This window comes from Bufo bufo, chromosome 1, assembly GCF_905171765.1.
Source record: "Bufo bufo chromosome 1, aBufBuf1.1, whole genome shotgun sequence".
In the NCBI taxonomy this organism is placed as follows: Eukaryota; Metazoa; Chordata; class Amphibia; order Anura; family Bufonidae; genus Bufo; species Bufo bufo.
Window position 1 is genome coordinate 178,622,458 of NC_053389.1, and position 13,029 is coordinate 178,635,486.

The 13,029-nt window shown below is 45.6% G+C and overlaps 1 protein-coding gene across 1 annotated transcript; it reads left to right on the forward strand.

Annotated features, from left to right (window-relative positions):
- The first annotated feature begins 2,522 nt into the window (after window positions 1–2,522).
- LOC120998366 (plectin-like) lies at window positions 2,523–10,152 on the forward strand. The gene is made up of 2 exons (XM_040429070.1): window positions 2,523–2,553; window positions 6,874–10,152. Exons 1-2 carry the CDS (start codon window positions 2,523–2,525, stop codon window positions 8,793–8,795), a joined length of 1,953 nt encoding a protein of 650 aa, XP_040285004.1. The 3' UTR covers window positions 8,796–10,152.
- The last annotated feature ends 2,877 nt before the right edge of the window (window positions 10,153–13,029 follow it).

Genomic DNA, 13,029 nt, shown 5'->3' on the forward strand with positions numbered 1-13,029 from the left:
CGCCTTTAAGGTGTGCCTCCCTGCTGTTTTGTGAGCAAGGGGTTAATCTTCTTGCCAGGTGTTCCCTCGGTGTGGCTGCGGGCTTTATATATACCTGTGGCTTGCTGGCTGGGTGCAGTTGTACTACAGTCTTGCTTGGTGTTGGAGCTTTGCTCCTTGCCTGGGTGTTCCAGCCCAGTCCTTAAAGGTCACCTTATGGAACATAAATTGTCTTTCCTTATGTACAGTATGCTCCTGGTTCCATACCGCACTTGTTATTTGTTGGTGTTTGTCCCTACATGTATGTTTGACGTTTGCCCTGTAGTCTGTATGCAGCGCTGCTTGGGGCTGCCATGCACTGTGTGAGCATGGGTGGTTCTGGCAGAGTTGGTATGCTGGATTCCTGTGTGGGTTGTTTGTACTGTGACCTGCTGTGTGTTCAGGCTCCTGTACTGATGCACGGGTTCCAGTTGTGGAGGCTTCGGCAGGTAAGTGAGTTGTCTTGTTGTTCTTACCTGCCAATCCTCTAGCTGTGTATGGTCTCTCCTTTTCCCTTTGTTGCTAGGCCTGTGGAGACTCTGGTTCATCCTTGTCTCAGGTCCCTGTCTCTTACCTCAGGGAAATTCAGGGATTTCAGGGATCTGAGATTCCAGCGTATGGGCCCTATTACCTTATGGGTCAGCTCATACAGTTAGGAGAACAGGGCCAGATTTAGGAATGCTTTAGGAGGTGAACTGTTCCCTTATTCCAGCATACTGGCCTAGCAGCTACCCTTTATCTCTTTACATTGTACGGTGGGGGGTTTCCCCCACTCCCCGCCGTGACAATAAACCTATGTTAAATGCAATCGTTCATGTAATTTACCTAGTATACCAGCAGGTGGCAGCAACCCATTGGCAGGTACAGGCTACAGTTTAGTGTATCTGAGCTTGAATTGTCTATTCCAGCTTAGCTCCCCCTCTGTGGAGAGGTGGGCTGGTCCCACATCCTGCAGTATGAGTGGAGAAGGAAGTTAGAGTCAGAGTAGCCTCCCCCCTGCTAGGGGAAGGCTGTGTGATAGTGTCCAGGAGAACCCCTTCTCAGGGAAGACAGCAAGGACATAGTCTCGGCTGAGACATGTCCATATGTATCCCAGCAAGAGCACCTTCAGCTCTGCTGGATGAAGAGAGCAGAAACTACAGCCAAACTCCAGAGTTCCAGGAAGAAAGCATTGCCTGATAATCCATCTGTGAGATAAGTCCAGAGTCCTAAGAGAAGCCTATTCCTCCTCAGCTAGTTTGTCCCCACATAGCAGAAGTTACCACATAAGTGCAGAAGCTAATCCTGCCACAGTTACAGAGCTACCAAGCAGACTTTTATTCTGCAAGCTCTACATTTAAAGCAAAAGTACTCATCCCTGCCAATCATTGCCAAAACCTGCTGGGACCAAGAGACCAAAGCTGTATACTGTTTGGATGCAAGTTACCTCAAGTAAAGCAACGTTTGAACTTCATCTAAAGGTCTGGACATCATTTATTCTGCAAAGTTCCTCTATTACTCCTACTATCACTACACTCAAATTTATTGCAAGTGAGCCAGGAGCCAGGAGTCTGGCTGTACCCAGGTAGGGGACACTGTGACACAACTAGCACAAAACTATAGACATTACAGGCCATTACACCACTCTGGGATTCCTAATCTGGGACGTGCGTTATAACACCTTGAAAGGGCCCTGGGATAGTACTCTGCGCACGCTGCAATTGGCGTCACAAACAAATACAGAATATTATCCCCCCATACCTGGCCACTGCATATACAGTACTAGGAGCGTCAGTGTACATGAAAGATGTGAGATGGCTGCTCCATTATCATTATGATTCAAACATAAGCCTCTTCAGTGCTTGTTTTTTTTTTTATTTCAGCATTAAAAAAGAGATATAATGCAGACTGAAGGTTGTGCAGATGTTTTTCTGCACTTTTACTCTTTTAGTGGCATGTCTTGCCCCTGCATTTTTTGGTGCATTTTTTGCTGTAAAAACACCAGCTCCAGATATTAGCTAAAATATGAAATGCAGGCAACACAATAATTTTTTGCTATCAGTGTGTTTCTTAATTAGGTGGCTTTTTTTTTGTCTCTCTGGCTTCTTTTCAGAAATGTAGCATGCTGAAGCTCTTGCCATTTTTTCAGGTGTTTTTTTTACATCACCTTCTCTGGTGAAAAAAGCCTTGAAGAAAATGCTAATGGGAAAAACACACTCTCAGGGCTACAGATTTTGATTAGCTAACCTCAAACATAGGTTATCTACCGTTTTTTTCACCTCCCATAAAATGCCCCTTTTTTTCCCTGCCTCTTATGGGGTAAATAATAATGAGCGCTTCCATTATGGAAGCGCTCATTAGTACCGGAGGACCAGGAAGTGGTGAGGGCTCCGTACTCACCACTTCCTGGTCCTCAGCTGTCGGCTGTGCTGTGGCTGAGCACAGCGTGACGGCGCTCTGTGACCTCACGCTGTGCGCATCGGTTCACAGCACAGCCGGCGGCAGGAGGAATTTGATCTCTGGTGATGTGCAACGGCGGCATCCGGAGCAGCAGAGGTAAGTGTTTTATTATTTTATGTCATATGAGGCTAAATGAGAGGTATGGGGCTGATAAAAGGCTGCTGGGACTGATAAAAGGCTTCTGGGGGCTGATGAGAGGCTGCTGGGGGCTGATGAGAGGCATGGGGGTTGATGATAAGAGGCATGGGGGCTGATATGAGTTTTAAATGGGGTGTCTTATTTATTTTGGGGCTCTTATCTGAGGTCTGATTGGGGGTCATTTAGTGGCGTACACACAATCCATGGGGCCCCGGTGCAAAACGGAACCATGGGACCCCCTCCCTGTCGCCGTTTGTATCCGCATCGCCAGGCGGACACCAAAACGCTGCAAGCAGCGTTTTGGTGTCCGCCTCCAGAGCGGAATGGAGCCTGAACAGAGGCAAACTGATGCATTCTGAATGGATCCTTATCTATTCAGAATGCATTGGGGCTGAACTGATCAGTTTTGAACCGTTTGTGAGAGCCCTGGAACGGATCTCACAAGCTGCCCAAAACGGATCAGTTTAGCCCCAATGCATTCTGAATGGATAAGGATCCATTCAGAATGCATCAGTTTGCCTCCGTTCAGCCTCCATTCCGCTCTGGAGGCGGACACCAAAACGCTGCTTGCAGCCAAACGGATCCGTTCTGAACGGATACAAGCGTTTGCATTATAGGTGCGGATCCGTCTGTGCAGATACCAGACGGATCCGCACCTAACGCAGGTGTGAAAGTAGCCTAAGGCTACTTTCACACTAGCGGCAAGGACCTCCGGCAGGCTGTTCCGTCGGGTGAACAGTCTGTCGGATCCGTCCTGCCGCTAGTGACCGTGTGCCCCCGGACTGCCGTAGGTCCGTGCCGCTAGTGTGAAAGTAGCCTAAGGCCTCATGCACACAACCGTTTTTTTTTTAAGGTACACAAAAACGTGGTCCGTAGGTCCGTGATCCGTGACCGTTTTTTCGTCCGTGGGTCTTCCTTGATTTTTGGAGGATCCACGGACATGAAAAAAAAAGTCGTTTTGGTGTCCGCCTGGCCGTGCGGACCCAAACGGATCCGTCCTGACTTACAATGCAAGTCAATGGGGACGGATCCGTTTGACGTTGACACAATATGGTGCAATTGCAAACGGATCCGTCCCCCATTGACTTTCAATGTAAAGTCAGGAGTCCCTATTATACCATCGGATCGGAGTTTTCTCCAATCTGATGATATATTTTAACTTGAAGCGTCCCCATACCCATGGGAACGCCTCTATGTTAGAATATACTGTCGGATACGAGTTAGATTGTGAAACTCAGATCTGACAGTATATTCTAACACAAAGGCATTCCCATGGTGATGGGGACGCTTCTAGTTAGAATATACTACGAACTGTGTACATGACTGCCCCCTGCTGCCTGGCAGCACCCAATCTCTTACAGGGGGCTGTGATCCGCACAATTAACCCCTGAGGTGCTGCACCTGAGGGGGGTTAATTGTGCGTATCATAGTCCCCTGTAAGAGATCAGGGGCTGCCAGGCAGCAGAGAGCAGACCCCCCTCGGCCCCCCTCCCTCCCTCTAGGAGCTCCTCCTACTGGTAAGTGACAGGTCTGTGCGGCGCATTGCTTAATGATCTGTCACTTACCAGTAGGAGGAGCTCCCGGCCGGTCACAGACAGCGCAGCAGGTAAGTATGATGCTTCTAATATTGCTAAATAACCATGGCAACCAGGACTGCAGTAGTGCCACCAATGAAAATAATACAATAGAGGGAGGGGGGGGGCCGGGGGGGCTGCACACTGTGCCACTAATGAAAATAATACAATAGAGGGAGGGAGGGGCCGCACTGGTCACCAATGAAATTAAAACTGGGGAGGGAGGGGGTCTGCCACCGATCTCTTATAGGGGGCTATGATATGCACAATTAACCCCTCAGGTGCAGCACCTGAGGGGTTAATTGTGCGGATCACAGCCCCCTGTAAGAGATCGGGTGCTGCCAGGCAGCAGGGGGCAGTCATGTTCACAGTTCGTAGTATATTCTAACTAGAAGCGTCCCCATCACTATGGGAACGCCTCTGTGTCAGAATATACTGTCGGATATGAGTTTTCACGAAGTGAAAACTCAGCTCTGAAAAAGCTTTTATGTAGACAGATCTTCGGATCTGTCTGTATGAAAGTAACCTACGGCCACGGATCACGGACGCGGATGCCAATCTTGTGTGCATCCGTGTTCTTTCACGGACCCATTGACTTGAATGAGTCCGTGAACCGTTGTCCGTCAAAATAAATAGGACAGGAAACACGGATCACGGATGCGGCTGCAAAACGGTGCATTTTCCGATTTTTCCACGGACCCATTGAAAGTCAATGGGTCCGCGAAAAAAAACGGAAAGCGGCACAACGGCCACGGATGCACACAACGGTCGTGTGCATGAGGCCTAACTCTGCTATATTTCTGTAGTCTGCAACCTCTGACTGCCCAATTAGAATATTGTGCAAAATTCCATTTATTTCAGTAATGCAAATTAAAAGGAATTGCATTAATGCAGCTTAAAATTAGAGTTTTGTGAAAAGGTTCAATATTTTGGTCTCAGTGTCACACTCTAGTCAGCTAATTAATCCATAGCCCCTGAGCAAAGGGCACCTCAAAATTGTGACTTTGGGGTTTCATAAGCTGTAAGCCGTAATCATTCAGATTATATCGGGCCAATCAGGGGTTTACTTGACACAGGATCACAAGCCATCAAAGAAGCCGAGATTGAAATCGTTTGATGGCTCTTTGATAAGTGTCGACGGAGATGCTTTGCAGGTAAGCGGTACATCATGGTTAAAATTTAAAATTGGCAAGAAGATAAATTTTACAAAATTTAAGTCACCACCCTCCCACTGTCTCTGCTGCAACAAGAAGCTGAAGCAGTCAGTTCAGTTTGCTGTATGATGGAATAGTTTTTTCCACTGCCATTCCAACCCAATGCATGTCTGCAAATGAACATGCAATGCCTGAGCAACCAGGATCAGTCATATCTGGACTATGTCCTGTGTTCGGCAAATACAATGTTCTCTGACCGCCAATGACTTCTTGGCAGGCAGACTGGAACAGTGGCTGGTACAAGCCCATGCTGCTATCGCTGTACTGTCATGTTCAACCTCCAGTGTCATCTAAGAGAGGGTTATCAGCATGGCAGGTAGCGTCTTCACACTTAAATTGGCAAAATAAATGTTTGTCAACATGAATCTGTGAGGATTTGCACACATCTCTGGCTGTTGGCAATTAATTGATTTACTGTTGCAGCACGGTAGCTCAGTGGTTAGCACTGGTGCCTTGCAGCCCTGGGTTCCAACCAAGCACAACAACTGCATGGAGTTTGTATGTTCTCCTCGTGTTTGCGTGGGTTTCTTCCGGGTACTCCGGTTTCCTCCCACATTCCAAAGACATACTGATAGGGAACTTAGATTGTGAGCCCCATTGGGGACAGTGTGATGCTAATGTCTGTAAAGCGCTGTGGAATATGTCAGCTCCAGCACTATATAAATACATAAAATAAATAAATTGCTGACAGCTATTTATTGCTGGCACAATGATAAAACTGTCGCTGTCTGCCTGTTCATTGTGTTCCATACTGTAAGTAGCTGCCGCAGTTGCTTCTCTCCCTGCTGCCACTACTAGTACTCCTAAATGGATACACATCTCCTGCCTTGTCTGTAAGGATCCACACTGTATTGTTACTGATGCTTACAATAAAACAAAACATTTTTGAGTGCTAGTTCAAGACAAGCCACAGTTTTTTTCTGATACTACTGTGTGTGTATAAACACTGGCAGGCATCTGTCCCCAAAACCATCATGTGTAAGACAACCTATGTGGACCTCTATGTTATATTACAGCAGTGAGATTATTTCTCTGAGACCTAACAGTATTGAGTAACAGTATGGTGGTAGTATTCAGTCACTATGTGATAGTAATATGTGTTCATGCTCTGGTAGCATAATTTGACCCTTATATAGTGTTGTTATTGGTAATATTGGTCTTGGTATGCTGGATTTTTCTCAGTAACATTATGATTAAATTACGCTTGGTGATAATATTTGACCTTTGTATAGTGGTATCATTTGGCAACTGTATGACTGTGTTACTTACAGTTACACTATCATACATAAATCCGAGATTTTAAAGAGTAAAATTACTTGTAGCACACGCAGTGCTGATTATCATTATAAGTATATCCAGGGAGAGTATTGCTGAGGCATCGTATATGTTGTAGCCTCTCATCTTTTTGATGCAGTTTTGTGAGACAATGTTAGAGGTGGATCCAGCAGGGTGAGTATGTACAAGTCCTTACTTTAAACTGTGACAAAAAGCTGTGAGTATTGCTGGTGTCTATGTAGAAGCTACAAAGGAAAGGTACTCCATCTACCAAGCTATGAAAAAAGGCATGATCAGGCCAGGCACAGCATTCGAGTTACTTGAAGCTCAAGCAGCTACAGGTTACGTCATTGATCCTATCAAGTGTCTGAAACTGGCCGTGGAGGATGCGGTACGAATGGGCATTGTGGGCCCAGAGTTCAAGGATAAGCTGTTATCAGCAGAGAGAGCGGTGACTGGCTACAAGGATCCCTACTCAGGAAAGCTGATCTCTCTTTTCCAAGCCATGAAAAAAGGATTGATTCTAAAAGACCATGACATTCGTCTGCTGGAAGCTCAGATTGCCACTGGTGGTATTATTGATCCAGAAGAAAGCCACCGTCTGCCAGTGGAGACTGCATACAACAGAGGTCTGTTTGATGAGGAGATGAATGAGATCCTCTCAGATCCCAGTGACGATACTAAAGGATTCTTTGATCCCAACACAGAGGAAAATCGAACTTACCTTCAGTTAATGGAAAGATGCATGATTGATCCAGCTACCAATCTCTGTCTGTTACCCTTGAAAGAGAAGAAGAGGGAAAGAAAAACGTCATCCAAGTCTTCAGTCCGTAAGAGAAGAGTAGTCATTGTAGATCCAGAAACTGGGAAAGAAATGTCTGTGTATGAAGCTTATCGCAAAGGACTTATTGACCACCAGACCTACATAGAGCTCTCTGAACAGGAGTGCGAGTGGGAAGAGGTCACCAGCTCCTCGTCTGACGGTGTAGTAAAATCAATAATCACAGACAGACGGTCAGGACGACAGTATGATATTGATGATGCCATTGCCAAAGGTCTCATTGACCAATCTTCCCTTGACCAGTATCGCGCTGGGACTTTATCCATTACGGAGTTTGCTGACATGCTCTCCGGTAACATGAGTGGATTCCGTTCAAGATCGTCCTCTGTGGGCTCTTCCTCCTCCTACACTGCCAGCCCTGCAAAACGGGATCAACTATCGCCTTGGAGCGATCCCTCTGAAGAGACCGGCCCGATTGCTGGTATAGTAGATACAGACACATTAGAAAAAGTCTCGATCACTGAAGCCATGCACCGCAACCTTGTAGACAACATAACTGGTCAAAGACTACTGGAAGCTCAGGCGTGCACTGGAGGCATCATTGACCCCATTACAGGAGAAAAGTTCTCAGTTGCTGATGCAGTCAACAAAGGTCTAGTGGACAAAATCATGGTAGACAGAATTAACCTGGCTCAGAAGGCATTCAATGGCTTTGAAGACCCAAGAACGAAGACAAAGATGTCCGCAGCCCAAGCATTGAAGAAAGGCTGGTTATATTATGAAGCTGGACAGCGTTTCTTAGAAGTGCAATATCTCACAGGTGGCCTTATTGAACCTGAAGTCCCTGGACGCGTCACTCTAGATGATACCCTCCGTAAGGGAACCATTGACTCACGCACAGCTCAAAAACTGCGAGATGTCAACACTTATTCCAAATACCTTACTTGTCCAAAAACCAAGCTGAAGATTTCCTACAAGGAAGCTATGGAGAAGAGCATGGTGGAGGATGGCACTGGTCTAAGACTTCTTGAAGCTTCTTCGCAATCAAGCAAAGGTTACTATAGTCCCTACAATGCTAGTGGTTCTGGTTCAGCCTCAGGTTCTAGAAGTGGATCTAGATCAGGCTCAAGAAGAGGCAGCTTTGACGCCACAGGCAACTCCAGTTTCACAATGAACTTCTCGTCTTCCTCCTACACCTCATCCAACTATGGCCGAAGATATGCAAACGTCCCTCAAGATGCACCTTTTGACGCAGCAGAATTGGCGAACGCACTGTTAACCCTACGTCTAAGCTGCAGCCAGGAGTCGAGAAGAGGGCTGGACACGCTTGTGGCCCTCGTCCCTGGCCTTGTATAGATAAAGCAATATGCACCCTAAATCCATGGACTTGAATCCTTGTTCCTGCTCTGCATGTGGTGAAGCTTTAATGGACTTTATTTTATAAATATCTATAATTATATCTCACTTTAAGCCTCTTTCTAATCGTACTTCACAGCAGCAGTGCCTGAAATTTTAACCAAAAGTAGAAAAATTTAATGATTTTAAGCAGCTGAATGTGGTTCTTATGATATAATTTGTATATTGAGAGATGACTACGAGAACACTATTGCCCGAGTCTGAACCCTCGCTCTAACAGATGCCAATGCAGAGCAGCAACCACCCACCGCCAGCAATGAACACTCATCCCCCACCCCAAGATTCGGCATGCGGACTGGCACTACAATAATTGAAGCCTCAATACCCTGAGAACCTCTTGCCTCCAACTGCTGCCTGTTGTCATCCATGATGACCTACCTCCTGCTCCTTCTCTTGTATGGACAGAAGCTGCATCCTTCCTGCACTGAACAGTAGCTACGGCCGCACAGAGATCCCACTCTCCCAGCTCATCCTCCTCCTCATCCCTCCTACCGTCTGCCCTTCATTCTTGTCTTCCAGAGATGTCCTGAAGCCCCAGCTGGTTTGAGTCCCACCACCACCGATTTCGTGGATTACCCCTCCTGTGATCCTGGGCTCACCATTTTCTGGACTCCCCAGCCCAAACTGGAGACCTTGACCCCCACAGAACCGCCTGTGCACCCCAGAATCCAGAGAATCTGGATGTACCATCTGCCCTGGGATTCCCCCGGATAGGGGCCTGACCCTCCCACCATCTGATGTTTGAACCTTCTATCCGGTCTCCGTGGGGCTTCCTGCACGTTGTGTCCCCCCCCCCCCCTCAGACTTTCACTACACCCCGTCTTGTGTCCCCCTTTCTTTCTGTGGAGACCATAGCACCGGCCATTCTGTCCACTACAAGCCTGTCGACGTCTGTCCAGTCTGTGCACCATGGGGTCCAGCAATCAAGTGCATGTCCTCACCCTGCCGAGCAGCACCGCCGACATCGCAGCCATAGCCTCACTGTGTCTCACCCACATCCCACCCGCGGCGGCCTCCATACTGCGGGGGTAGAGGCCAGCCTTCATTCGTGTTCATTCAGATAATCAAGGATGACTAGCAATTAGTGTTTCTAATCATGTATATAACGACCTCAGCGGTGTAACTGACCCTCAGAGGTGACGTCTGCTACCGGGTGTCACCACTGGGGGGTGCTGTACTAACACTAACGACAAACTGTACATACAAAGAGCTGTTTGTTACCCAAATCGTTCTGCCTCTCTCAATGCAAAGATTCAAGTAAACTGATATGAAGTACAAAAAAAAAAAAAAAAAAAAAGCTGTGAGTGACACCATCCTTCTTTGGGCAGGGGGCAAAGTACATGCTTTGTGCATACTTTATCTTTAAAACTCATACCAGTGCTTAGCTGTTTGCGATACTATTCCTTAACCTAAAATGGTAAACTCACACTTGGTGGCCCTGCAAGTTGTATTTTTTTTTTACGCAACTTGGCAGGATAGTTTGTACTTATTCTAAGTTTGACATGGAACTGGTAAATGTGGGAGGAGGAAGGTATGAATGCATTCAAAAGGTTTGCTATGATGCCCAGCCTTTTCTAGTTACACCACAGAAAATGTTAAATCCCTGTGGTTTCCTGGCTCTATTATTTGCTCCTGGTCACAGGTACATAAACAGCAATTTTTAGCATTAGTCCCTTTTCAAACAGAATCTCAAATATGGAGCATCTCTACAGAGCTCCGGGATAAAATAAGTTATCCTGTCAAATCAATAATATCTATCTAAATATCCAAAAATGGCAGCACAGCAAAGCAAGAGAGGAAACAGAGAAAAAGAGGTGCAAGCCAAAGGGACTTGACCATATCCCAATAGATAGAAAAGAAAAAAGGCAGCACACTATAAAATGCAAAAAAAACCAACAACTGTGATTATAATGTCTGCTGTATGCCATAGTTTGGATATATAGTCACCTATTTTAGACTACCATCCAAAATTGCTGTGAAAAATGGCCTTCTAGAGGGTAATCCTTCCAAAGAAGAGATCGATATACACAGTAGATAAGGGAATTGAAAAGTGGTTACAGAAAAATCTGGGTTGCATGGTGGTGTGAAAGATATGGTCTTTTGGAGAAGTTTTGGAGAAGTTTGTATATGTATATATACACAGTATTTTCTTTATCTATTCTGCACATGTTGTAATATGCAATATCACCACTAGGTGTTTTCTGATTATTGTGAATTTCATGGCATAGTTCAATTTATCCCTATCTATCAATTCTAGCTCTTTTATTTATCCTTGTATTATTTTATGTCAAAAATTATAAAATAAAATGACTGACATACCATTTAATTGCAATTTCTCTGGGATTTTATTTTTAGGTGCTCCTTTTTAAGATGTCTTATACTAGAGATTAAAATAGGAGTGGTACTGAAAGGCTGTCTGTAAATGGCAGCACAGATACAGAGTAAGTACCTTGTGCCAGCTTATGCGAAGGGTACAGGATAGATCTCAGGAATTCTGGTCGCAAAAATGTCAAATAAGGGAGCTGATACATTTTTGCTTTTATTTTCAGATATGAGTTATGCAGTAATTTAAAGTGTACCTTAACATTCAAGTAAAGTGTATTACATTTTTCTAATATACTTAATCTTTTTGTTTTCCATGCAAAATAGGCACCTGAAAGGATGTACAAGCAGGATTACACATTGCTGCTCCTGCCTGTCTGCTCTGCTAAAGCTGGGTACAGTCAAGGGTAGTGATGTGCTGTGCTGATCTCCTGCCTGTGCCCACTTGCTCTGCTAGACCGGGCACCCTGCAATGCTTTAGCAGACATAGGACACATTGGAGTCTTTAGATTGCTGCAGGTCTATCCAAGACCACTTGGTGCAACGATTATTCTCTGTTGACTGGCTGGTGCGGTAAAAAGTTGATGGTAGCCAATGTCTGACTGAGGTTCCTTAGGCCCGCCAGAAAACATTTTTTTTAGGCTAAATGCCTATATTATTAATAAAGTCTAATGGGTTTAAATCAAAGAAATAGAACCTAGTGGCAGGTGTTTGGCTCCAAAGGCAGCCAAATGTTTTTTTCTCTTGGACCTTTGGGGCCCACCATGCTATGAGAGCCTGGACCCACCAGAGGATCCTCTGGTACTCTGGTGGGTCAGTCCTATCCTAATGGTAGCCCACTGCACACTGTAGACAATTTACTATCTTTTCCCTGTTGATCCACCTATTTTGAGTCCATACTTGGATAGCATAGAGCTTTTACAGACATGGGTCCTTTTTCGTCCTATGTAGCATGTATAATCAAGGCTAAATTTGCATAGCTGCTGCCTGTATTGGGTAATGTGTGGCATCAATACAAAATTATGTATTAAATAGGTTGTCCACTTTGTCCAGTTGTAACAATCCTTTTTTGTGAATAGGGTCCTCTGGTCATAAACTAATCTCAGTGTCTTCCACTGCTGGGAGAACAGTGATCAACTGATGTTTAAAGGTGTGCAAATGTTCAAAATAATATTTCCTGCAGCCCTACGATAAAGGAAAATGAAGCCTTCAAATGAGTGGGCTGTGTGTATCATGCATGGACATGACAGGTCATCTGGATGCCGAGATGCTCATGAGCAACTTCAATGAAGTAGGTGGAATACATACCGTACATGCTAAATCAATTGCATCCTTAGAATAAAGGAGATTGTTTAATGCAGACATTTTGCATAGTTGCTTTATTTTTCAGTTTAAATCATTGAAACAATAGAAAAAGGGTTGCAGAAATTGAGATACAATGGCGTTGGCTTCACTGAAGCTCACTTAACAACCATTCAACATTGAATTGCTGAGAATTGGGATTTGCCTGACTTTGTTATTAAAGGGGTATTCCCATCTTGCTACTTCATCCTCAATTGCTGCCAGCTAGCTGTTCACTTCCTGGTTTTCTGCTGCTAAGGCTGGGCGGGCTTGGGCAGCTAGAGTGAAGGCCGGCCACGCCTCCTTATGACATCACACTGAGAACTCAGTCCTTGCGTGCTAGTTCATGTGAAGAGTATGACTCATCAGTCTGGCAGCCTGTGTTCTGCCAAATCTCTATACCTTGCGAAAAGTCTATACCGGAAGTGACGCGGCCGCACCGGAAGTGACGCAGCCGCACAGAAATCAGCTGGAGGAGGGTGTGCGTGGCGCTGCGTAAGCGCACATCCAC

Bases quoted from the DNA above. Each gene is read 5' to 3' on its own strand.
- LOC120998366 (XM_040429070.1), top strand. From the start codon at position 2,523: ATGTGCAACGGCGGCATCCGGAGCAGCAGAG. The intron at 2,554-6,873 runs GTAAGTGTTTTA...TGTGACAAAAAG, and splicing joins CGGCATCCGGAGCAGCAGAG to CTGTGAGTATTGCTGGTGTC.